This window comes from Oryx dammah, unplaced genomic scaffold, assembly GCF_014754425.2.
Source record: "Oryx dammah isolate SB20612 unplaced genomic scaffold, SCBI_Odam_1.1 HiC_scaffold_18, whole genome shotgun sequence".
In the NCBI taxonomy this organism is placed as follows: Eukaryota; Metazoa; Chordata; class Mammalia; order Artiodactyla; family Bovidae; genus Oryx; species Oryx dammah.
The window spans coordinates 6,017,431-6,043,260 of NW_024070202.1; the positions used below are offsets into that span (position 1 = coordinate 6,017,431).

The following is a 25,830-nucleotide window of genomic DNA, read 5'->3' on the forward strand; positions in this document are numbered from 1 at the left end:
GTCATGCTCAGAGACAGGGGTTTCTTGAGACCATGGCCTCACGTGGTGTAGGAATCAAGGGTGTTGTCTTGGGATTGAACAGCTGGTTTGCATCCTGGCTTTGCACCAAGACCAACCTTGTTTCCTTGGGCAGGCTAGTAACCTCTCCACACCTCACAAAATGGATTTCATAATCAAGCCTCCTTTGAGGGGTTATTATAAAAATCAGAAGCATTGATCATATTTAAAGGGCTGAGAAACAGCACCCACACACAGCAAGCTGTGCACACAGTACATGTTATTCTCATTTCCCACTACAACCTGGAGAGACTGTCCCTCCAAGCCTCTCTCTGATCTGTTGTCTGCTGCCAATCAATTTTCTAATGACTGATGTGAATTCTCATAACACCATAATACTAGAAAAGTAGGTATCAGTGGTACATAATACAAAATTCTCATCTTTGAAATGAGTAATCCTTTTGTCACTAATGAATGAAGATGCATTCTGGTTTATGCCTCTATCACATCCACCCATCCATTCACTCATTCATTCAGTAATTACTTATTGATCTCTGAATGTGTGCAAGGGCTAAGATCAATCCTCGGGGGTACATGGAGGCCTCTGGAAATCTTGGGAAGGCATGAAAGTACATGAGAAGTTCTGGTAACAGGGTGCTCACACTGACTCCTGTAGTTTATGGCTGATAATTAGTTAGGTGGGTGTTTGGTGCTGGGAAATGAAGAAGAAATTTCTCCGCCATGTAAATACCTTTTGTTGTGGTCCTATGTGTGATGATACATATCACTGGGAATGTCTCCCTCCCCTGGGACCTCAAGAGACCAAGGGCAAAGCATCCATCAGGATGTATGTGCCCCTCCCAAGGCCTGGTCTTTTCTGAGTGTCTAGTGTAGAATTTCATGATCTGTTCCCACTACACTCTTCTCTTCCCTATGAACCAACAACTCAAAGTTTCACTTTCATGAGGTGGTGTCTAATTGTCAGACCACCGCAGTGGTGAGGCAGCACTCCACTCATCTCTCTGCAGTGAGTTCCTATCAGTATCAGATAGGGTTTCATACCCAGCAATGAGTAATGCCATCCAACCTCCTATGGTCCCTGGGCTGGGAGGGCCGGCTGCTCAGCTGGCAGATAAGGGACTGTAATATCCTGTTTACCCAGCCCAGCCCTGCTGATAAGCGCCTTCCTCTCCATCAGCAGGAAGAAACACCCCTGTGGGTAATGAAAGACAGAGAGGTTTAAAGAGATCAGCCCCCAGGAGGAAACTAATGAAATTCCTAGCAAACAAAGCCCTTCTTTCACCTTTTGTTTCTCATTATCAACAAATGAAACTCGTTGTCATTTCCTGCCTCTTTCTCAACTTTGCTTTTTATTGGAACTTGGAGGGAAATGAGTCTGCACCCCTAGAGTGGGCGGAAGGGTGACGTGGCCATCAGCAGATCTAGTGTCTGCTCTCCGGCCCCTCCTGGCCCTTTGTGTCCTCCTGCCTCCTCCTGCTCCTCCCTCATCGGGATGGAGGGGAGGTGTCCCAAAGCCTCGGGGAGACTTTGAATCTTCCCCCCAGGAGATTCCTCCCAACTAGGGTCTCGGCAAGGCCACTGTCATCCTCCGCTTCAATTATAGATGTAGGCACATGGCCTCAGGTGGACTCAGGTCCTGTTACTCAGCCAGAGGACAAGCCAGGGGCACGTGCTCTGGCAAGTCAGTGAAAACACAGACTGCTCTAGTCAGTCTTGCTGGTTGAAATCTCTTATTTGTCCTACTTGAAAATAGGCTGACACTTGAACTTGACGAGTGACCCTAGAGCCAGTTGTTGGCAATTGTTACCACTGGTGTCCAGAGACCCTCTCACTGTTTTGAATATAATGAATGTGGATGGTGTCTTTGGAATGAAGAAGAAAATATTTCAAGAAACAAGAACAGTTGTTGCTCTATTACATCCTTATCGGTAAAAGAACCATCCAATTCAATGAAAAATGGGCTGACCCTGATTGCTGTATATTAGTTACGATATTTTCATTTCCCATTGTTGATCATGGTACGTATACTCTGAGAACTTTGCTAGTTCATAAAGTTTGGGAAACATGCATAAAGTATTTTCTAAGCTGAATCAGTCCACTTTTCTGCCATAGCACCTGTGAATTAAAATTCCAATTGTCAAATAGCCTAGTAGTTTGAAATGTGGATAAATTTTATGTGCCTTCGGACTAGGCAAAATTGAAAGTACACAGCACAAAATATGAATAACATCTCATTTTATGTGGAGAAGTAGAACTATGACTTTCCTCAAAAATGAATTGGGATTCACCAGTGTCAAAGCAGGAGAGCCCACTGAACTATGACTGATAAAGTGTGTTTGTGTTTCTTCTTGGGGGTGGGCATCCTCATGGATGATAGAAATGTCCCATGACCTTTCATATGCTTTGAAATTCTGTATGTTTTATGTTATCCAAGGTCTTTGAAATGCATCCCTTGATCCAAATGTGATAGCCCTACACCAAATTAGGATTAACACATTTATTTTTGCATATATTTTTAGGAAGGCCTTAGATATTATCTAATTCCAATCCCTTACATAAATTTCCATAGAAAAATGTTGCTGCCACATCAGTAAATAAAGGGTGTTGTAGCCATCCAAACTTCACCTCACAGCTGCCCCCGAAAGTGAGCCTTGTGGGGACTTAGGATAGGAATGCCCAGCACACTGGCCCCAGGTAGCTGAGATGCCATGATTTCATTGAGCCCAGACTCATGCATCTTCCCACACAAACAAAAGCTCTAAATTCCTTAATTTGACATGTTTGGTTTCCTTGGCCTGCGTGATAAGTCACTTTCGTCGTGTCTAACTCTTTGCGACACTATAGACTGTACACTGCCAGGCTCCTCTGTCCATGGGGTTCTCCAGGCAAGAATACCAGAGTGGGCTGCCATGCCCTCCTCCAGGGGACCTTCCTGACCCAGGGATCAAACCCTTGTCCCCTGCATCTCCTGCATTACAGGCATATTCTTTACTGCTGAACCACCAGGGAAGCCCTTGGTTTCCTTTAATTGACAGTACTGTTTTGATGTTCCAACTACCTGATCTCTGCTGCAAAAACCCCTATATAGTTTGGCCTCCTTTTTCCCTCTTCAGGGCTGTCCCTCGGAGTGACCTGAGATTGCTGTCTTCTGGGCTTGGAGTCCTGGGAAAGTCTATCAAATAAAGCATAACTCTCAGCTTTTAGCTTGTGCTTTTTTTCCAGCCAACAACCTGATACCTTTTATACCCACTGGACCATAGTCTCGCTCTGGTTCTGTGGGTGTGCCCTGCAGGGTGCTCCCAAGGCACAGCCCTACCAGCTCAGTGAGTCCCTACCCTCGCCCTCTATGAGCAGAGGCTGGCTTAGGGCCGCCTGTGACATCATTTTATAAGCTCCACCCAATGACTGCTCTCACCAGTTCTCTGGACATAACCAGAGCTGCTCAAGAGCACAGCCACTTTTCCATCACATGGCTCCCCCACCTGTATGGCCCTACAACCACAGAACAGTTACTGGGTTTGCACCAGACAGTTTCTGCATCACCCTCAGGACCTGCACTGAGGCGTTCACGGCTGTTATCTCATGACTTTTCCACAAAGCAGGACTCCCATCCAGGCACACGGAGAAGCAGTTGTGCCCAGATGCCAACCCAGATTCTCTGGGTCCAAAGCTCTTTTCCTCCCTTTGTGCCTTAGCCCAGAATCAGATATATTAGTTTCATGTTTCATGAGATAGGATTTGAAATGGATGAAATGAGGCTCAGGTAGGTGGGATAGCTGCCCAAGTGCCCATGAGCCCCAGACCCCACAGTTTCACCTGATTCCCACTCTGTCTGACTGATTTTTATTTGAGAATACAAACTGTTAATTACTCTGCATGAGGTCTTATTTTTAGCTAAGCATTAATAATTGAAGTGTTTTCTTTTTGTTGTTATTCCTTGGCAGTTTGCAGATTCATTTAACTTTAATCCCCACAAATGGCTCTTGGTGAATTTTGACTGCTCTGCCATGTGGTAAGTTTCCCTGTTCACTAGATGTCAATTACCCTGCAATTATGCTGCTTCTTAGACAAGTTTATATGAAAGAAACCTGGCAGGTGAAGTGACATTGCTGAGGAAACACACAAAACACTACCTGCTTGCATGTCTGCACAATAGGTAGAGTTCTTACTAAATCTTACCCTGTCGTATGCTGTTGTCTAGAACATATTGGCACAAGAGAAGTTTAACAGAGAAAAATCTGATCTAATTTACCTAGTATTAACAACAACAACAAAATAATACAAATTAACCTTAGTACTTATTTGTAATTCATTTGCTTCTATGTTTTTATTCTTAAATGTTTAATAAATCTAAGTCTAAATGCTTAAAAGCATTTGCTAAACAAAAAGAAAAGTAATTCTATTTTCTAAGAAGTTCCCTGGAAATTCTTAATAGCCATACCGTCAGCACATTGGTTATATTTAGAGCAAGAAAAAAGAATTCAGAAGTTAAAGGGAATGACATTTCACTGCACTGATGATGTTTAAAGAAATAAGACCAGAGTGGAATGGGATCACTAGAAAATGATGTTGCTTCTTAGTTTATTAGAGTAAGAAGTTGGTTAATGAATCCTTAGATCTAGGAGTTTCTCATGAATTTTGTGCAAAACTGTTTATTGTGTAATTAAGGGAATGGATTTCCACCTTAAGAAGCTGAGGAAAGCAACTGAAGTCAGTTCTCCAAGTTCACCTTAACTTATCTATCTAAAGATAAGCTGCACTCAGTGCTTTGTTGTTGTTGTTCAGTCACTGAATCATGTCTAACTCTCTGTGAGCCCATGGACGTAGCCCGGCAGGCTCCTCTGTTCATGGGATTTCTAAGGCAAGAATATTGGAGTGCATTGCCTTTTCCTTCTCCGCAGGATCTTCCCAGTCCGGGAATTGAATCTGCCTCTCCTGCATTGGCAGGCAAGTTCTTTACCACCGTTTTAGGTTCTTTTTGGTCAGTCTTAGCCACAAACTCTGATACATGATTTTAAAACCCATTTGTATTTGGGTTAAAGTTTGTCAGAAATGCTAATAAGAACTTAGAAAAGCTATAGTTTTTATGAATGTTAGTATTCTTGTGGTTGTGTTTGCCTATTTTACCTAAAGGAGAACGCTTTGAGGATAGTTTGTATAGCGTGTCAAAACTCCCTTTGCTCTAACTTTAAATTGAGTTGAGATGGAATTCTTTTCTGCTGGGGTATTTGATCAGGTGCAGACACTGTCCGAGGGCTTCCCTGGTGGCTCAGACAGTAAAGAATCTGCCTGCAATGCAGCAGACCTGGGTTCAATCCCTGGGTCAGGAAGATCCCCTGGAGAAGAAAACGGCTACCAACTCCAATATTTTTTTAATTAATTAATTTATTTTAATTAGAGGCTAATTACTTTACACTATTATAGTGTTTTGCCATACATTGACATGAATCAGCCATGGGTGTACATGTGTTCCCCATCCTGAACCCCCCTACCACCTCCCTCCCCATCCCATCCCTCAAGGTCATCCCAGTGCACCAGCCCTGAGCACCCTGTCTTATGCATCGAATCTGGACTGGTGATCTATTTCATATTTGGTAATATAAATGTTTCAATGCTATTATCTCAAATCATCCCACCCTCGCCTTCTCTCACAGAGTCCAAAAGTCTGTTCTTCACATCTCTGTCTCTTTTGCTGTCTCACATATAGGGTCGTCGTTATCATCTTTCTAAATTCCATATATTTGCATTAATATACTGTATTGGTGTTTTTCTTTCTGACTTACTTCACTCTGTATAATAGGCTCCAGTTTCATCCACTTCATTAGAACTGATGCAAATGCTTTCTTTTTAATAGCTGAGTAATATTCCATGTGTATATGTACCACAACTTTCTTATCCATTCATATGGTGATAGGCATCTAGTTGGCTTCCATGTCCTAGCTATTGTAAACAGTGCTGCAATGAATATTGGGGTACACGTGTCTCTTTCAATTCTGATTTCGTCAGTATATATGCCCAGCAATGGGATTGCTGGGTCATAAGGCAGTTCTATTTCTGATTTTTTAAGGAATCGCCACACTGTTCTCTATTGTGGCTGTACTAGTTTGCATTCCCACTAACAGTGTAACAGGGTTCCCTTTTCTCCACACCCTCTCCAGCATTTATTGCTTGTAGACTTTTGGATAGCAGCCATCCTGACTGGCATGAGATGGTACCTATTTGTGGTTTTGATTTGCATTTCTCTGATAATGAGTGATGTTGAGCATCTATTCACGTGTTTGTTAGCCATCTGTATGTCTTCTTTGGAGAAATGTCTATTTAGTTCTTTGGCCCATTTTTTGATTGGGTCGTTTATTTTTCTGCAATTGAGCTACAGGAGCTGCCTGTATATTTTTGAGATTAATTTTTTGTCAGTTGTTTCATTTGCTATTATTTTCTCCCATTCAGAAGGCTGTCTTTTTACCTTGATTATAGTTTCCTTGTTGTGCAGAAGCTTTTAATTTTAATTAGGTCCCATTTGTTTATTTTTGCTTTTATTTCCATTATTCTGGGAGGTGGGTCATAGAGGATCCTGCTGTGATTTATGTCAGAGAGTGTTTTGCTTATGTTTTCCTCTAGGAGTTTTATAGTTTCTGGTCTTATGTTTAGATGTTTAATCCATTTTGCATTTATTTTTGTGTATGGTGTTGGAAAGTGTTCTAGTTTCATTCTTTTACAAGTGGTTGACCAGTTTTCCCAGCACCACTTCTTAAAGAGATTGTCTTTTCTCCATTGTATATTCTTGTCTCCTTTGTCGAAGATAAGGTGTCCATAGATGCGTGGATTTATTTCTGGGCTTTCTATTTTGTTCCATTGATCTATATTTCTGTCTTTGTGCCAGTACCATACTGTCTTGATGACTATAGCTTTGTAGTATAGTCTGAAGTCCAGCAGGTTGATTCCTCCAGTTCCATTCTTCTTTGTCAAGATTGCTTTGGCTATTTGAGGCTTTTTTGTATTTTCATATAAATTGTGAAATTATTTGTTCTAATTCTCTGAAAAATACCATTGGTAGTTTGATAGGGATTGCATTGAATCTATAGATTGCTTCGGGTAGTATACTCATCTTCACTATACTGATTCTTCTGATCCATGAACATGGTGTATTTCTCCATTTGTGTCATCTTTGATTTCGTTCATCAGTGTTTTATAGTTTTCTATATATAGGTCTTTTGTTTCTTTAGGTAGACTTATTCCTAAGTATTTTATTCTTTTCGTTGCAATGGTGAATGGAATTGTTTCCTTAATTTCTCTTTCTGTTTTCTCATTGTTAGTGTATAGGAATGCAAGGGATTTCTGTGCAATTTTATATCCTACAACTTTATTATATTCATTGATTGGCTCTAGTAATTTTCTGGTGGTGTCTTTAGGGTTTTCTGTGTAGAGGATCATGTCATCTGCAAACAGTGAGAGTTTTACTTTCTCTTTTCCAATCTGGATTCCTTTTATTTCTTTTTCTTCTCTGATTGCTGTGGCTAATACTTCCAGAACTATGTTGAATAGTAGTCATGAGAGTGGGCACGCTTGTCTTGTTCCAAACATTAGGGGAAATGCTTTCAATTTTTCACAATTGAGGATAATGTTTGCTGTGGGTTTATCAGAGATGGCTTTTATTGTGTTGAGGTATGTTCCTTTTATACCTGCTTTCTGAAGGTTTTTTTTATTTAATCATAAATGGATGTTGAATTTTGTCAAAGGATTTCTCTGCATCTATTGAGATAATCATGTGATATTTTATCATTCAAGTTGTTAATGCAGTGTATCACATTGATTGATTTACAAATATTGAAGAATCCTTGCATCCCTGGGATAAAGCCCACTTGGCCATGATGTATGATCTTTTTAATGTGTTGTTGGATTCTGTTTGCTAGAATTTTGTTGAGGACTTTTGCATCTATGTTCATCAGTGATATTGGCCTATAGTTTTCTTTATTTGTGGCATCTTTGTCTGGTTTTGGTTATTCGGGTGATGATGGCTTCATAGAATGAGTTTGACAGTTTACTTTCCTCTGCAATTTTCTGGAAGAGTTTGAGTAGGATAGGTGTTAGCTCTTCTCTAAATTTTTGGTAGAATTCAACTGTGAAGCCATCTGATCCTGGGTATTTGTTTGTTGGGAGATTTTTTACTACAGTTTTGATTTTTGTGCTTGTGATGGATCTGTTAACATTTTCTATTTATTCCGGGTTCAGTTTTGGAAGGTTATACTTTTCTAAGAATTCATCCATTTCTTCCAAGTTGTATATTTCATTGGCATACAGTTGCTGATAGTAGTCTTTTAAGATCCTTTGTATTTCTGTGTTGTCTCTTGTGTTTTCTCCATCTTCATTTCTAATTATGTTGATTTGATTCTTCTCCTTTTTTCATGATGAGTCTGACTAATGGTTTGTCTATTTTATTCATCTTCTCAAAGAACCAGCTTTTAGTTTTGCTGTTTTTTTGCTATAGTCTCCTTTGTTTCTTTTTCATTTATTTCTGCCCTAATTTTAATGATTTCTTTCCTTCTACTAACACTGGGGTTCTTCTTTTTCTAGTTGCTTTAGGTGTAAAGTTAGGTTATTTATTTGATTTTTCTCCTGTTTCTTGAGGTAGGCTTGCATTGCTATGAACCTTCCCCTTAGCACTGCTTTTACTGAATCCCATAGGTTTTGGGTTGCTGTGTTTTCATCTTCATTCATTTCTATGCATATTTTGATTTCTTTTATTAATTTCTTCTGTGATTTGTTGGTTATTCAGAAGTGTGTTATTTAGCCTCCATATGTCTGTATTTTTAATATTTTCTTCTTGTAGTTGACATCTAATCTTACTTCATTGTTATCAGAGAAGATGCTTGAGATGATTTCAATGTTTTTGAATTTACCAAGGCGAGATTTATGGCCCAGGATGTAACCTATCCTGGAGAAGGTTCCATGTGCACTTGATAAAAAGGTGAAATTCATTGTTTTGGGGTGAAATGTCCTATAGGTATCAATTCGGTCTAACTAGCCCATTGTAGGAGAAGGCAATGGCACCCCACTCCAGTACTCTTGCCTGGAAAATCCCATGAACAGAGGAGCCTGGTGGGCTGCAGTCCATGAGGTCGCTAAGAGTCAGACACGACTGAGTGACTTCACTTTCACTTTTCACTTTCATGCATTGGAGAGGGAAATGGCAACCCACTCCAGTGTTCTTGCCTGGAGAATCCCAGGAATGGGGGAGCCTGGTGGGCTGCCATCTATGGGGTCACACAGAGTCAGATAGGACTGAAGTGACTTAGCAGCAGCAACAGCAGCTCATTGTATCATTTAAAGTTTGTGTTTCCTTGCTAATTTTCTGTTTAATTGATCTACCCATAGGTGTGAGTGGGGTATTAAAGTCTCCCACTATTATTGTGTTACTGTTAAATTCCCCTTTCATAATTGTTAGCATTTGCCTTACATACTGCAGTGCTCATATGTTGGGTGTGTATATATTTATAATTGTTATATCTTCTTCTTGGATTGATCCTTTGATCATTATGTAGTGTCCTTCTTTGTCTCTTTTCATGGCCTTTATTTCAAAGTCTATTTTATCTGATATGAGTATTGCTACTCCTGCTTTATTTTGGTCTCCATTTGCATGAAATATCTTTTTCCAGCCCTTCACTTTCCATCTGTATGTGTCCCTAGATTTGAGGTGGATCTCTTGTTAGCAGCATATATAGTGGTCTTGTTTTTGTATCCATTCAGCCAGTTTTTGTCTTTTGGTTAGGGCATTCAACCCATTTACATGTAAGGTAATTATTGATAAGTATGATCCTGTTGCCATTTACTTTGTTGTTTTGGGTTCAAGTTTATAAACGTTTTCTGTGTTTCCTGTATAGAGAAGAACATTTAGTGTTTTTTAGGAGCTGGTTTGGTGGTGCTGAATTCTCTCAGTTTTTGCTTGTCTGTAAATCTTACCACCCTTATGGCAGAAGGTGAAGAGGAACTAAAGAGCCTCTTGATGAAAGTGAAAGAGGAGAGGGAAAAAGTTGGTTTAAAGCTCAACATTCAGAAAACTAAGATCATGGCATCTGGTCCCATCACTTCATGGGAAATAGATGGGGAAACAGTGGAAACAGTAGCTGACTTTATTTTTGGGGGCTCCAAAATCACCGCAGATGGTGATTTCAGCCATGAAATTAAAAGATGCTTACTCCTTGGAAGAAAAGTTATGACCAATCTAGATAGCATATTCAAAAGCAGAGACATTACTTGGCCAACAAAGTTCTGTCTAGTCAAGGCTATGGTTTTTCCAGTGGTCATGTATGGATGTGAGAGTTGGACTGTGAAGAAAGCTGAGCGCCGAAGAATTGATGCTTTTGAACTGTGGTGTTGGAGAAGACTCTTGAGAGTCCCTTGGACTGCAAGGAGATCCAACCAGTCCATTCTAAAAGAGATCAGCCCTGGGTGTTCATTGGAAGGACTGATGTTGAAGCTGAAACTCCAATACTTTAGCCACCTCATACAAAGAGTTGACTCATTGGAAAAGACTCTGATGCTGGGAGGGATTGGGGGCAGGAGGAGAAGGGGACGACAGAGGATGAGATGGCTGGATGGCATCACTGACTTGATGGATGTGAGTTTGAGTGAACTCCAGGAGTTGGTTACGGACAGGGAGACCTGGCGTGCTGCAATTCATGGGGCTGCAAAGAGTTGGACATGACTTAGTGACTGAACTGAACTGAACTGAAAGCTTTTGATTACTCCTTCATGTTTGAATGAGATCCTTGCTGGGTACAGTAACCTGGGTTGTAGGTTTTTCTCATTCATCACTTTAAGTATCTCCTGCCATTCCCTTCTGGCCTGTGGAGTTTCTATTGAAAGATCAGCTGTTATCCTTATGGAAATCCCCTTGTGTGTTATTTGTTGCTTTTCCCTTGCTGCTTTTAATATTTGATCTTTGTGTTTGATCTTCATTAATTTGATTAATATGTGTCTTGGGGTTTTTTGCCTTGGGTTATTCTTGTTTGGGACCCTCTGGGTTTCTTGGACTTGACTGTGTATTTCCTTCTCCATTTTAGGGAAGTCTTCAACTATTATCTCCTCAAGTATTTTCTCATGGCCTTTCTTTTTGCCTTCTTCTTCTGGGACTCCCATCATTTGAATGTTGGGCATTTAACATTGTTCCAGAAGTCTCTGAGGTTGTCCTCATTTCTTTTTTTTTTTTTAATTTTAATTTTTACTTTATTTTACTTTACAATACTGTATTGGTTTTGGCATACATTGACATGAATCCACCACGGGTATACATGAGCTCCCAAACATGAACCCCCCGTCCACCTCCCACCCCACATCATCCCTCCGGATCATTCCCATGCACCAGCCCCAAGCATCCTGCATCCTGCATCGAACACAGACTGGTGATTCGTTTCTTACATGATAGTATACATGTTTCAATGCCATTCTCCCCAATCATTCCACCCTCTCCCTCTCCCTCAGAGTCCAAAAGTCTGCTCTACACATCTGTGTCTCTTTTGCTGTCTTGCATACAGGGTCATCATTACCATCTTTCTAAAGTCCATATATATATGTGTTAGTACATTGTATTGGTGTTTTTCTTTCTGGCTTACTTCACTCTGTATAATCGGCTCCAGTTTCATCCATCTCATTAGAACTGATTCAAATGCATTCTTTTTAATAGCTGAGTAATACTCCATTGTGTATATGTACCACAGCTTTCTTATCCATTCATCTGCTGATGGACATCTAGGTTGTTTCCATGCCCTGGCTATTATAAACAGTGTTGTGATGAACACTGGGGTACATGTGTCTCTTTCTATTCTGGTTTCCTCGGTGTGTATGCCCAGCGTGGGATTGTTGGGTCATAAGGCAGTTCTATTTGCAGTTTTTAAAGGAATCTCCACACTGTTTTCCATCGTGGCTGTACTAGTTTCCATTCCCACCAACAGTGTAAGAGGGTTCCCTTTTCACCACACCTTCTCCAGCATTTATTGCTTGCAGACTTTTGGATCGCAGCCGTTCTGACTAGTGTGAAGTGGTACCTCATTGTGGTCTTGATTTGCATTTCTCTAATAATGAGTGATGTTGAGCATCTTTTCATGTGTTTGTTAGCCATCTGTATGTCTTCTTTGGAGAAATGGCTATTTAGTTCTTTGGCCCATTTTTTGATTGGGTCGTTTATTTTTCTGGAATTGAGCTGCATAAGTTGCTTGTATATTTTGGAGATTAGTTGTTTGTCAATTGCTTCATTTGCTATTATTTTCTCCCATTCAGAAGGCTGTCTTTTCACCTTGCTTATATTTTTCTTTGTTGTGCAGAAGCTTTTAATTTTAATTAGATACCATTTGTTTATTTTTGCTTTTATTTCCAGTATTCTGGGAGGTGGATCATAGAGGATCCTGCTGTGATTTATGTCGGAGAGTGTTTTGCCTATGTTCTCCTCTAGGAGTTTTATAGTTTCTGGTCTTACATTTAGATCTTTATTTCATTTTGAGTTTATTTTTGTGTGTGGTGTTAGAAAGTGATCTAGATTCATTCTTTTACAAGTGGTTGACCAGTTTTCCCAGCACCACTTGTTAAAGAGATTGTCTTTACTCCATTGTATATTCTTGCCTCCTTTGTCAAAGATAAGGTATCCGTATGTGTGTGGATTTATCTCTGGGCTTTCTATTTTGTTCCATTGATCTATATTTCTGTCTTTGTGCCAGTACCATACTGTCTTGATGACTGTGGCTTTGTAGTAGAGCCTGAAGTCAGGCAGGTTGATTCCTCCAGTTCCATTCTTCTTTCTCAAGATTGCTTTGGCTATTTGAGGTTTTTTGTATTTCCATACAAATCTTAAAATTATTTGTTCTAGTTCTGTGAAAAATACCGCTGGTAGCTTGAATTGAATCTGTACATAGCTTTGGGTAGTATACTCATTTTCACTATATTGATTCTTCCAATCCATGAACATGGTATATTTCTCCATCTATTAGTGTCGTCTTTGATTTCTTTCATCAGTGTTTTATAGTTTTCTATATAGAGGTCTTTAGTTTCTTTAGGTAGATATATTCCTAAGTATTTTATTCTTTTCATTACAATGGTGAATGGAATTGTTTCCTTAAGTTCTTTTTCTACTTTCTCATTATTAGTGTATAGGAATGCAAGGGATTTCTGTGTGTTGATTTTATATCCTGCAAATTTACTGTATTCATTGATTAGCTCTAGTAATTTTCTGGTGGAGTCTTTAGGATTTTCTATGTAGAGGATCATGTCATCTGCAAACAGTGAGAGTTTTACTTCTTCTTTTCCCATTTGGATTCCTTTTATTTCTTTTTCTGCTCTGATTGCTGTGGCCAAAACTTCCAGAACTATGTTGAATAGTAGCGGTGAAAGTGGGCACCCTTGTCTTGTTCCTGACTTTAGGGGAAATGCTTTCAGTTTTTCACCATTGAGGATAATGTTTGCTGTGGGTTTGTCATATATAGCTTTTATTATGTTGAGGTATGTTCCTTCTATTCCTGTTTTCTGGAGAGTTTTTATCATAAATGGATGTTGAGTTTTGTCAAAGGCATTCTCTGCATCTATTGAGATAATCATATGGCTTTTATTTTTCAATTTGTTAATGTGGTGAATTACATTGATTGATTTGCAGATATTGAAGAATCCTTGCATCCCTGGGATAAAGCCCACTTGGTCATAGTGTATGATCTTTTTAATGTGTTGTTGAATTCTGAGTGCTAGAATTTTGTTGAGGATTTTTGCATCTATGTTCATCAGTGATATTGGCCTGTAGTTTTCTTTTTTTGTGGCATCTTTGTCAGGTTTTGGTATTAGGGTGATGGTGGCCTCATAGAATGAGTTTGGAAGTTTACCTTCCTCTGCAATTTTCTGGAAGAGTTTGAGTAGGATAGGTGTTAGCTCTTCTCGAAATTTTTGGTAGACTTCAGCTGTGAAACCATCTGGACCTGGGCTTTTGTTCGCTGGAAGATTTCTGATTACAGTTTCAATTTCCGTGCTTGTGATGGGTCTGTTAAGATTTTCTATTTCTTCCTGGCTCAGTTTTGGAAAGTGTACTTTTCTAAGAATTTGTCCATTTCTTCCACGTTGTCCATTTTATTGGCATAAAATTGCTGATAGTAGTCTCTTATGATCCTTTGTATTTCTGTGTTGTCTGTTGTGATCTCGCCATTTTCATTTCTAATTTTATTGATTTGATTTTTCTCCCTTTGTTTTTTGATGAGTCTGGCTAATGGTTTGTCAATTTTATTTATCCTTTCAAAGAACCAGCTTTTGGCTTTATTTTTGCTATGGTCTCTTTTGTTTCTTTTGCATTTATTTCTGCTCTAATTTTTAAGATTTCTTTCCTTCTACTAACTCTGGGGTTCTCCATTTCTTCCTTTTCTATTTGCTTTAGGTGTAGACTTAGGTTATTTATTTGACTTTTTTCTTGTTTCTTGAGGTATGCCTGTATTGCTATGAACTTTCCTCTTAGCACTGCTTTTATAGTGTCCCACAGGTTTTGGGTTGTTGTGTTTTCATTTTCATTTGTTTCTATGCATATTTTGATTTCTTTTTTGATTTCTTCTGTGATTTGTTGGTTATTCAGCAGCGTGTTGTTCATCCTCCATATGTTGGAATTTTTAATAATTTTTCTCCTGTAATTGAGATCTAATCTTAATGCACTATGGTCAGAAAAGATGCTTGGGATGATTTTGATTTTTTTGAATTTATCAAGGTTAGTTTTATGGCCCAGGATGTGATCTATCCTGAAGAAGTTTCCTTGAGCACTTGAGAAAAAGGTGAAATTCTTTGTTTTGGGGTGAAATGTCCTATAGATATCAATTAGGTCTAACTGGTCTATTGTATCATTTAAAGTTTGCGTTTCTTTGTTAATTTTCTGTTTAGCTGATCTGTCCATAGGTGTGAGTGGGGTATTAAAGTCTCCCACTATTGTTGTGTTATGGTTAATTTCCCCTTTCATACTTGTTAGCATTTGTCTTACATATTGCGGTGCTCCTATGTTGGGTGCATATATATTTATAATTGTTATATCTTCTTCTTGGATTGATCCTTTGATCATTATGTAGTGGCCTTCTTTGTCTCTTTCCACAGCCTTAATTTTAAAGTCTATTTTATCGGATATGAGTATTGCCACTTCTGCTTTCTTTTGGTCTCTATTTGTGTGATATATCTTTTTCCAGCCCTTCACTTTCAGTCTGTATGTGTCCCTTGTTTTCAGGTGGGTTTCTTGTAGGCAGTATATATAGGGGTCTTGTTTTTATATCCATTCAGCCAGTCTTTGCCTTTTTATTGGGGCATTCAACCCATTTACATTTAAGGTAATTATTGATAAGTATGATCCCATTGCCATTTACTTTATTGTTTTGGGTTCAGGTTTATACGCCCTTTTTGTGTTTCCTATCTAGAGAATATCCTTTAGCATTTGTTGGAGAGCTGGTTTGGTGGTGCTGAATTCTCTCAGCTTTTGCTTGTCTGTAAAGCTTTTGATTTCTCCTTCGTATTTGAATGAGATCCTTGCTGGGAACAGTAATCTGGGCTGTAGGTTATTTTCTTTCATCACTTTAAGTATGTCTTGCCGTTACCTCCTGGCCTGAAGAGTTTCTATTGAAAGATCAGCTGTTATCCTTATGGGTATCCCTTTGTGTGTTATTTGTTGTTTTTCCCTTGCTGCTTTTAATATTTGTTCTTTGTGTTTGATCTTTGTTGATTTGATTAATATGTGTCTTGGGGTGTTTCACCTTGGGTTTATCCTATTTGGAACTCTCTGGGTTTCTTGGACTTGGGTGATTATATCTTTCCCCGTTTTAGGGAAATTTTCAACTATTATCTCCTCAAGTATTTTCTCATGGTCTTTCTTTTTGTCTTCTTCTTCTGGGACTCCTATAATTCGAATGTTGGAGTGTTTCATATTGTCCTGGAGGTCTCTGAGATTGTCCTCATTTCTTGTAATTCATTTTTCTTTTTTCCTCTCTGATTCATTTATTTCTACCATTCTATCTTCTATTTCACTAATCCTATCTTCTGCCTCCGTTATTCTACTATTTGTTGCCTCCAGAGTGTTTCTGATCTCATTTATTGCGTTATTCATTATATATTGGCTCTTTTTTATTTCTTATAGGTCCTTGTTAAACCTTTCTTGCATCTTCTCAATCCTTGTCTCCAGGCTATTTATCTGTGATTCCATTTTGATTTCAAGATTTTGGATCATTTTCACTATCAATATTTGGAATTCTTTCTCAGGTAGATTCCCTATCTCTTCCTCTTTTGTTTGGTTTGATGGGCATTTCTCCTGTTCCTTTACCTGCTGAGTATTCCTCTGTCTCTTCATCTTGGTTATATTGCTGCGTTTGGGGTGGCCTTTCTATATGCTGGGAATTTGTGGAGTTTTCCTTATTATGGAGTTTCCTCACTGCGGGTGGGGTTGTATCAGTGGCTTGTCAAGGTTTCTTGGTTAGGGAGGCTTGTGTTGGAGTTCTGGTGGGTGGAGCTGGATTTCTTCTCTCTGGAGTGCAATGGAGTGACCAGTAATGGGTTATGAGACATCAATGGTTTGGGAGTAACTTTGAGCTGCCTGTATATTGAAGCTCAGGGGTGTGTTCCTATGTTGCTGGAGAATTTGCATGGTATGTCTTGCTCTGGAACTTGTTAGCCCTTGGGTAGTGCTTGGTTTCAGTGTATGTATGGAGGCGTTTAATGAGCTCCTATTAATATTCCCTGGATTCAGGAGTTCTCTGATGTTCTCAGGATTTGGACTTAAGCCTCCTGCTTCTGGTTTCCAGTTTTATTTTTACAGTAGCCTCAAGACTTCTCCATCTATACCGCACCAATGATAAAACATCTAGGTTAAAGATGAAAAGTTTCTCCACATTGAGGGACACCCAGAGAGGTTCACTGAGTTACATGGAGAAGAGAAGAGGGAGGGGATAGTTAGAGGTGACTGGAATGAGATGAGGTGGGATCAAAAGAGAAGAGAGCAAGCTAACCAGTAATCACTTCCTTATGTGTGCTCCACAGTCTGGACTGCTCAGAGATATTCACGGAGTTGTACAGGGAAGAAGAGAGGGAGGAAGTAGACAGAGGTGGCCAGGAGGATAAAAGAGGGAAATGAAAAGGAGAGAGACAGATCCAGCCAGTAACCAGTTCCTTAAGTGTTCTCTCCCATCTGGAACACAGAGATTCACAGAGTTGCGTAGAGAAGAGAAGGGGGAGAGAAGAGACAGAAGCCACCTGGTGGAGAAAAAGGAGAGTCCAAAGGAGGAGAGAGTGGTCAAGCCAGTAATCTCGCTTTCAGGTAAACTGAGTAGTGAAGTTTGGGTTTTTAAATGTACAATATTGACAACAATAACCAAAAAGCAAAGATTAAAAATCTAGAGTAGAGGCTGGATTTTCAAAAATACAATATTAAAGAAAAGAAGAAGAAGAAAGGGGAAAAAAAAGCCACAAGAATTATTAAAAAACAACAACCACACAAAGACTATATATGGCATTTGCCTTAAAAAATAGTTTTTTTTTTGAAAAGTAATAGTAGGTTATAGAAATAAAAATTAAAGGAGAAATAGAGGACTTAATTTTAAAAAGTTAGAAAAAAAAGAAGAAAAAGAAAAGAAAAAACCACCACACAACAACATCAACAAAAAACAAAAAAACAAAAAGAAAAAAAAAAGAAAAAAACAAAAAACAAAAAACAAACAAAAAAAAAGAATGATTGTAAAAATAGTAAAGATATATCTGACCCTTTCTCTGGTGTTGTGGGCAGTGTGGGGTCAGTTCCAAGGCAGTTCCCTTTGTTTAACTTCTTTTGTTTGCTGGTCTCTTCAGTTTCTGATTTCCGTCCTGACACAGGGAGGGTGGTGGTGGACACTTTTTTTTTTTTTTTTTAGGCTCACTTGTTCAGTCGCACTGTGGGGAGGGAGGGATGCTGCAAACAAATAACACTGTCGTGTGCACGCAGTGTCTCAGCCCCGCTGGGCCTGCCCCTGCTCATGGCACACAAACCGCTCAGGCTCTACGTTGCTCCGCCGGGAACCGTCTGAGGCCGGCCCTAGGCTGCATGCACCTCCCCGGTCTAAGCCACTCAGGTTTGGCGCTCAGGTACCTTCAGAGGTGCAGATTCGGTTGGGACTGCGTTTTGTGCCCTTCCCAGGTCCGAGTAGCTCAGGTGTTTGGTGAACGCGGTCGCTGCGACTTGTTGTCTTTCCCGTCTCTGCTGCTCAGTTTTCTGGGTGTACCACTGGTGCCCCTTGTGAGGCGGATGGTGACTGTCCAGAACCCCCAGAAGTCTTAGCAAAGAAGCCTGCTTGCAGTTTGGTAGGTAAAGTCTCTCCGGGGCTGCAATTTCCCCCTTCCAGCCCTTATGGCTCTGGCTGCCTGTCACCAGCGGGGGATGGTCTGCAGCCAGCTAGTTCTTTTCCACCCTTTGTTCTGTGCGCAGTCCTGGCGGTGTCTTATGTTCGAGCTTTTTGCGTGGTAGCTATCCCACTGTCTGGTTTGCGAGCCCAAGTTAGTTCGTTACACGTGGGGCTTTCCTGCCTGATTCTTAAGAGCACTGCAGCCCGCGCCTCCCGTGCCTCCCTGCCCTGCCCCCACTTGATAGTGGTGGATGCAGGCGTCTGTGCTGCTTTTCCACTGGGGGAGTTACTGTTGGGCTTGTAATCTGTTGGTTTTAATTATTTATTTATTTTTCCTTCCTGTTATGTTGCCCTCTGTGTTTCTAAGGCTCGCCACAGACTCGGCAGGGAGAGTGTTTCCTGGTGTTTGGAAACCTCTCTTCTTAAGCTTGCCTTCCCGGGACGGGATTCCCTTCCCGGGACGGAGCTCCCTCCCCACCTCCTTTGTCTCTTTTTTCATCTTTTATATTTTTTCCTACCTGTTTTTGAAGTCAATAATCTGCTTTTCTGGGTGCCTGATGTCCTCTGCCAGCATCAGAAGTTGTTTTGTGGAGTTTGCTCAGTGTTGAAATGTTCTTTTGATGAATTTGTGAGGGAGAAAGTGGTCTCCCCGTCCTATTCCTCCGCCATCTTAGGACCGCTGTCCTCATTTCTTTTAACTCTTTTTTCCTCTCTGCTTCATTCATTTCCACCATTCTATCTTCCACCTCCTTTATCCTATCTTCTGCCTCAGTTATTCTACTCTTGGTTCCCTCCAGCATGCTTTTGATCTCAGTTATTGCATTATTCATTATTGATTGACTCTTTTTTATTTCTTCTAGTCCTTGTTAAACATTTCTTGCATCTTCTCAATCCTTGTCTCTAGTCTGTTTATCTGTAATTCCATTTTGTTTTCAAGATTTTGGATCATCTTTATTATCATTATTCTTAATTCTTTGTCAGGTTGACTCCCTATCTCCTCTTTTGTTTTATTTGGTGGGTGTTTATCATGTTCCTTTACCTGCTGAAAATTTCTCTTCCTTTTCATTTGTTTAGATTGCTGTGTTTGGGGTGGCCTTTCTGTATGCTGGAAGTTTGTGGTTCCTCTTTATTGTGGAGGTTCCTCCCTGTGGGTGAGGTTGGACTAGTGGCTTGTCAAGGTTTCCTGTTAGGGAAGCTTGTGTCTGTGTTCTGGTGGGTGGAGCTGGATCTCTTCTCTCTGGAGTGCAATGAAGTGTCCAGTAGTGAGTTCTGAGGTGTCTGTGGCTTTGGTGTGATTTTTGGCTGCCTGTATTTTAATGCTCAGCATTATGTTCCTGCGTTGTTGGAGAATTAGCTTGGTATGTCTTGCTCTGGAACTTGCTGGCTCTTGGGTGGAGCTTGGTTTCAGTGTAGGTATGGAGGCTTTTGATGAGCTCTTGTCAATTAATGTTCCCTGGAGTCAGGAGTTTTCTGGTGTTCTCAAGTTTTGGATTTAAGCCTCCTGCCTCTGGCTCTCAGTCTTACTCTTACAATAGCCTCTCGACTTCTCCATCCATACAGCACTGATGATAAAACTTCTAGGTTAATGGTGAAAAGATTCTCCACAGTGAGGGACACCGAGAGAGGTTCACAGAGTTACATGGAGAAGAGAAGCGGGAGGAGGGAGATAGAGGTGATCGGGAGGAGAAGAGGGGATATCAAAGGGGTAGAGAGCAATCTAGCCAGTAATCAATTCCCTAAGTGTTCTCCACAGCCTGGAATACCCAGAGAGTTTCACAGAGTTAAGCAGAGAAGAGAAGAGGGAGGGAGGAGATAGAGGTGACCTGGGGGAGAAAAGGGAGTGTCAAAAGGGGAGAGAACAATCAAACCAGTAATAACACCCCAAAGTAAAAATGGCTGACTCCAGTAGTCTTGCCTGGAGAATTCCATGGACAGAGGAGCCTGGTGGGTTACAGTCCATGGGGTCAGATGCTATTGAGCGACTAACACACAGACACAGATGCTATCTGAAGGAGTTGGTGGATGGAATGTGGCTCCAGAGTACCCAGCTGGCATGGAGTCAATGTGAGTCCCCATGTGTATCCCAGAGGCCTCTGTTCTGGGAGAAGAGCTGGCCTCAGAGTAGATTAACTAGCAGCTAAGGGGTCCTCAGTGGCCAGTGAGACATTTCACTGAGAAAAGCCACAAAATCAGCCTGGACAGACCAGCTGATGGTGGGTGGGGGAAGGAATGAGATGACTCCAGATAGTCTCCTGGTAAGCCATGGTATTTTACTCATTTCCTGGGTAAAATAATGTCAGAAATGGATGTTCAATGAGTCCCGGTAGATGCAGCTCCATCAACACACTAATTAGCCAAAGTCAGTGGCCCTGCCAGTGGCCCTGCAAGGGGGACACTGACTTCGCTGCCCCATCTTCTAGATGTAGAGACTGCAGCTGTCAGGGACCACTCATGTATGACCCAGATGTTGAGATGTGATAAGGATGAATATGATGAAAGCAGCATTGCACCCCTGTGTCCAGAAAGCCAGGGAGCGAGTAAAGGATAAGAGAAGATATGCTTCATCAGGGGCTTTTCTCAGAGCCTGGTGTGATTGTTGAGGCTGCCATGGATGCTGGGTGAAGTTGCAGGAGCTTCCTACCAGCTAGTTTGAAAGGCTAAATAAACAAATGAGTAAAGATTTAAATTATAGTAGAGGATAAGCCTCCTCTCTCCTGAGTCAGTGTGGTCCTGAACAGAATGATTGTCAAGGGTTTTGAGGTGATTTCATCCATCCAGGAAAATTGGGTCTCTCCTAAACCCAGGATCATCCCATGATATCACAATGATAATATGAACATTTATTGATGGAATTTGATTTGGAAGGATTTTTGTTTTAACATAGTAATTACATCTACTATTTTTGGCCCTGTGCTTACATTACCTTTCTAGGGCTGCCATAACAAAGAACCATATATTGGGCAGTTTAAACAATAGAAACCTAATTTTGGAGGCTGGAAGTCCAAGGTCAAGGTGTGAGAAGGGCTGGTTCCCCCTCTCTTCTTGGTGTATAGATAGCTGTCTTCTCCCTGGGTTTTCATATGGGCTGTTTTCCGTGCCTGTCTATTTGTGATGATGTGGTATCTGAAAGAGGGCTCATGAGGAGGGTCCAGGCAATGAGGATCCTGAGGGCCAGGGCAAGAAGTAGCCAGTGCAAAGGCCCTGAGACACATATGTGCACAGCAGAGAACTCAGAATAGGTCACAGGTACTGCAGATGGTTTTCTGTGGACCACATGGATTTTGAATTTGTTTAAAATAAGCTGTTTACGTTTTAAAGTTGGTGTTTTTCCATATGCTTGCAACTTTTCAAAGTTTCATCAATTACTGAGCGCCTTTAAAGAGTCATTTCCGTGGGTCTTGGTTGCTAGGGTGTCCTTCCCACCTGGCACAATCCAGTGGCCCCACACACAGCCTAGCCCTGTGCTCCTCTGGGCACCAGGCTTCCGGAGCATGCATACATGAGTGATGCTTTCCAGAAACTTCCAACTTGAAGAAATGATGTGCCCACTTAAATTACAGCACTGGATTCTATCAAGAAGTGACATATAAACCTAAGTTCTTGGGCTGTCTGGAGAGAATTCCCCTGCTCTCACTGGCAGCAGAGGGGGGCATACCTAAACCCTCATCCAGGGGTTCCCATAAAGTATCTTTATGGCAATAAAGATGCTTGAGTACAAATTTTACATTCAAGATATTATCTGCTAGTAGGTGCCCTTTTCTTCTTCATATGTCACCTCATCTAATCCTACTGCAGCCTTATTGGTACAGGAATTATCCTGGTTTCTTAGTTGAGGGTGCTGGGGTTCTGAGACATGCATGGGATCACTAACAGCAGACAACCATCCATGCTAGAGCCACAGGTTTGATACAATAGGGGTAAAGTTTCTAAAACTATAACTGAGTAAGAAGAGTCAGAGACAGAATTATGTATCTCCCAGGATGCAACTGATTACAGGCACGCAAAACAATACACATTTCACAAACACACACAAAAGGATATATAGAGAATACGTTGGAATTGTTCCAATTGTGTATAGAAAAGAGCTTTTTGGGGGTCAATGAGGCAAAATAGAGCCTAGATTCTATGCCCACTTTTGTTCAAGCTGACTCTGATTCCACTTTCTCTCTGTATACTGAAAACAGTCCTGGACTTTAGCCCTGGCATGTACAGCCTAGAGATAAAGGAGAGTGGATGGACCACAGCATCTCGCTCCTGTTTCAAGGCAGCTGCCCCTTCACCCTACTGCTGCTAAGTCGCTTCAGTCTTGTCTGATTCTGTGCAATCCCATAGATGGCAGCCCACCAGGCTCCCCCGTCCCTGGGATTCTCCAGGCAAGAACACTAGAGTGGGTTGCCATTTCCTTCTCCAGTGCATGAAAGTGAAAAGTGAAAGTGAAGTTGCTCAGTCATGTCCAACTCTTCGTGACCCCATGGACTGCAGCCTACCAGGCTCCTCCGTCCATGGGATTTCCCAGGCAAGAGTACTGGAGTGGGGTGCCATTGCCTTCTTCAGCCCCTTCACCCATCTGAGCGGAAAATCCACTGAGCAGGTCCCAAATTGGGGACCCCTGAATGTTTTCAGAGGATGTGAGCGCATCTTGCAGCCTGGTGACAGGGAGTGGGGCTAAGAGTCTATTCAGAGGCTTTTTTGCCCTGTGCTGTATATCCAGGGAATCACGTTAAGCTATTTTGCTATTTTAAGAGGTATTGCAGTAAAAATGAGCTATCCTAACACAATAGGACACAGACAATAAGGATGCTTGTGAGAATTGGATTTCGGGGAAGGCCAGATATCCTTCAACACCTCAGAGATGAAAACAAGCAAACACACAGCCTTATGTTGTACATTTTTTTATGTTGGTGTTTAGCTGCTGAGTCATGTCTGAATCTTTGTGACCCCATGGACTGTAGCCCGACAGCTTCCTCTGTCCATGGGATTCTCCAGGCAAGAATACTGGAGTAGGTTGCCATATCCTCCTCCAGGGGATCTTCCTGACCCAAGAATCAAACCCAAGTCTCCTGCATTGGCAGAAGGATTCTTCACTGATGAGCCACCAGGGAAGCCCTTGGATTTTTCTTTTATAGATATGTTTAAAGATTTTGCTAACACAACACATCAGATAAAAATGGATATATATATATATATTTTTTGCTCTGGCTTTTTTGTATTCCTCAAAATCAGAAGCATCTCTTTCTGGTTTAGTGAAATTTTACCAATGGTTAATCTGTAATTTAAAACAAACTTGTTGGCTATAATCTCTAAATATTGAAATGGACAAGATAATTGAAGTTTCTAAACTTGCCCTCATTACAAGCATAGGAAATACGTTTTATAACGATTTCATTATTCTGTTCATAAGCTTTTTATTGTTCATTTGGGTATTTTGAATATTTTGTATGTAAATATGAACCAGTGTGCTCTGACCTTACTGTCTCCTAAAAGCAGATTTTCTCCAAAGAAAGTCTCAAATTTGACCAACGGCATGTTTTACTCTGCCTTTAAAAATAAGCTTTTTTTTTCCCCAAAGAAAAGCAATTTTTTTAGTTTTATAGCTTTTGTATACTCCTGTCACAGTGGACTTTTTAAAAGTTCAGTTACTTGGGAAGATTTTTAATCATTCTGGTTATGGTAAGATGTGATTCTAGATGCTGTGCAGGGCCGCACAGTTTTCTATGAATCTCCTTGGTGTCTTTGCATTGTGGCCTTGGTGCTTTTGGCATCTTGGATCCTTGATGGCATTATTGGCATGAAGAGCTAACATGAGCCCTCATTCAGGGAGCCCCACACATAAGTTGGTGTAGATTAAAAAAAAAAAAAAAAAAACTAAGAAGCCATACTTTCTGCACAAAACAGGAGCCCCTGCCCCTCCTCCTCAGGATCCTCCCTCAGGAATGTGTCTGGTGACAGGGACAGGTTTTCCTCACCATCAGGCCCATCCGAGGTGGGCGACTTTCGTACCTACAAAGGGTGTTTCTGTTCATGTGTGTGTGTGAGTGTGCGTGTCTGCACACATGCATGCACATACCCATTTGTTGGTTTAAATAAAATCTTCCTCATTGTAGTATCATGAAACTTCACAAGGAAAAGCAAGGCTGGTACCTACATTTTGAAGAGCAGATGACCACAGACCATTGGAGCCATGGGCCAGTGGACAAAGGGAAACAGGTCGTTGGAAATCCCAAGACCGGAATGAATATGAAGATGTGACGGAAGTCGTGGTCCCACAGTAAAACAGGGCCTGGAGAACAGACTTAAACAGAAAAGACCAGAGCCAAGAAGTATTGAACTGAGAGCCCAAAGGAAGCAGAAAACAGCAGCAGAATAAACACTCCCAGACTGGAAGGAGGAAGTACTGAAGACGAAGAGACGTCCATGAAACAGGAAGTGAGGCAACAAGAGCTGAGGTCAACAGAGCCACGTGCTGGCCCTCGCCCTGCCTCATAAAACAGATGATCTCCAGAAAGAGGGGCCAGGATAGAGGAGAGGGCGCAGTCAGCTGCGCTGGAAACACAGAAGGACACACCACAGACACAGCAGGGTCTTAGACAACAGGGAGCACGTGAGCAACAGCACGCCAGAACTGCCTACAATGTGCACATGCAATAACTACAGAACATGTTATCAGAATCATAGGAAATCCAGAACACCTCATAGCCCTAAGGAAAATGTGTCAATAGGGACAGTTTACACAACAGAAGCATTCAGATTCTTCTAACAGCAAGTCCTACCAAACCGTCAAGGCATCCACAGGTCTAATTACAAATGTAATTCATAGACTTATCATGAAGTTAGCGTCACTTTGATTCCAAAACCAGATAAAAGGATTTCCCTGGTGGTTCAGTGGCTAAGACAGCCTTCGAAGAAAAAAAAGCAATACCTGGGCATTTGTATTTTTCAAAAAATTCCAAGATAATTCTGCTATGCATCTGGATTTTAAAATTTTCTCCAAAACTCCAGATATGTTTCTAATGAGCAGCCATGTTTTAAAACAACTGGACTATTTGATGATCTTTTATCTAGTTTGTTTCACTTTTTCTGTTTCACTTTCAGTGATCCTATTTAGTTCATGTTTTCCAATTTCTCCATCTCTTCTTTTCTTGATGCTCTTTCTCAAGCCTTTATCAATCATACTGGAAGACTTCACCTTCCAGTGTGGGGGGTGCAGATTTGATTCCTGGTTGAGGAGCTAGGATCTGCATACCAAAAAACCAAAATATAAAACAGAGGCAGTATTGTAACAAATTCAATAAAGACTTTAAAATGGTCCACATCAAAAAAATCTCTGAAAAAAACATGAGAAGCTGGGAAAGAAAAGCTGTAGGACAAGCTCATAAAATTACATGTGGAAATTCTAAGTCAAATTTTAGCAAACAAAGTTCAATGATGTTTAAAGGAAAACAAAAGCTGGTATATTAGG

General features: G+C 40.9%; 1 protein-coding gene across 3 annotated transcripts in view; it reads left to right on the forward strand.

The window, feature by feature from the left end:
• DDC (dopa decarboxylase) overlaps positions 1-25,830 on the forward strand; it is a 108,933-nt gene that overhangs the window by 56,077 nt on the left and 27,026 nt on the right. For all 3 annotated transcript variants that reach the window (XR_005724410.1, XM_040260225.1, XM_040260226.1), the window contains exon 9: positions 3,963-4,030. Coding sequence is in view for 2 of the 3 variants with exons in the window: in XM_040260225.1 (XP_040116159.1) it covers positions 3,963-4,030 (68 nt within the window). In the remaining variant the exon portion in view is untranslated. The remainder of the gene's footprint in view (positions 1-3,962; positions 4,031-25,830) is intronic.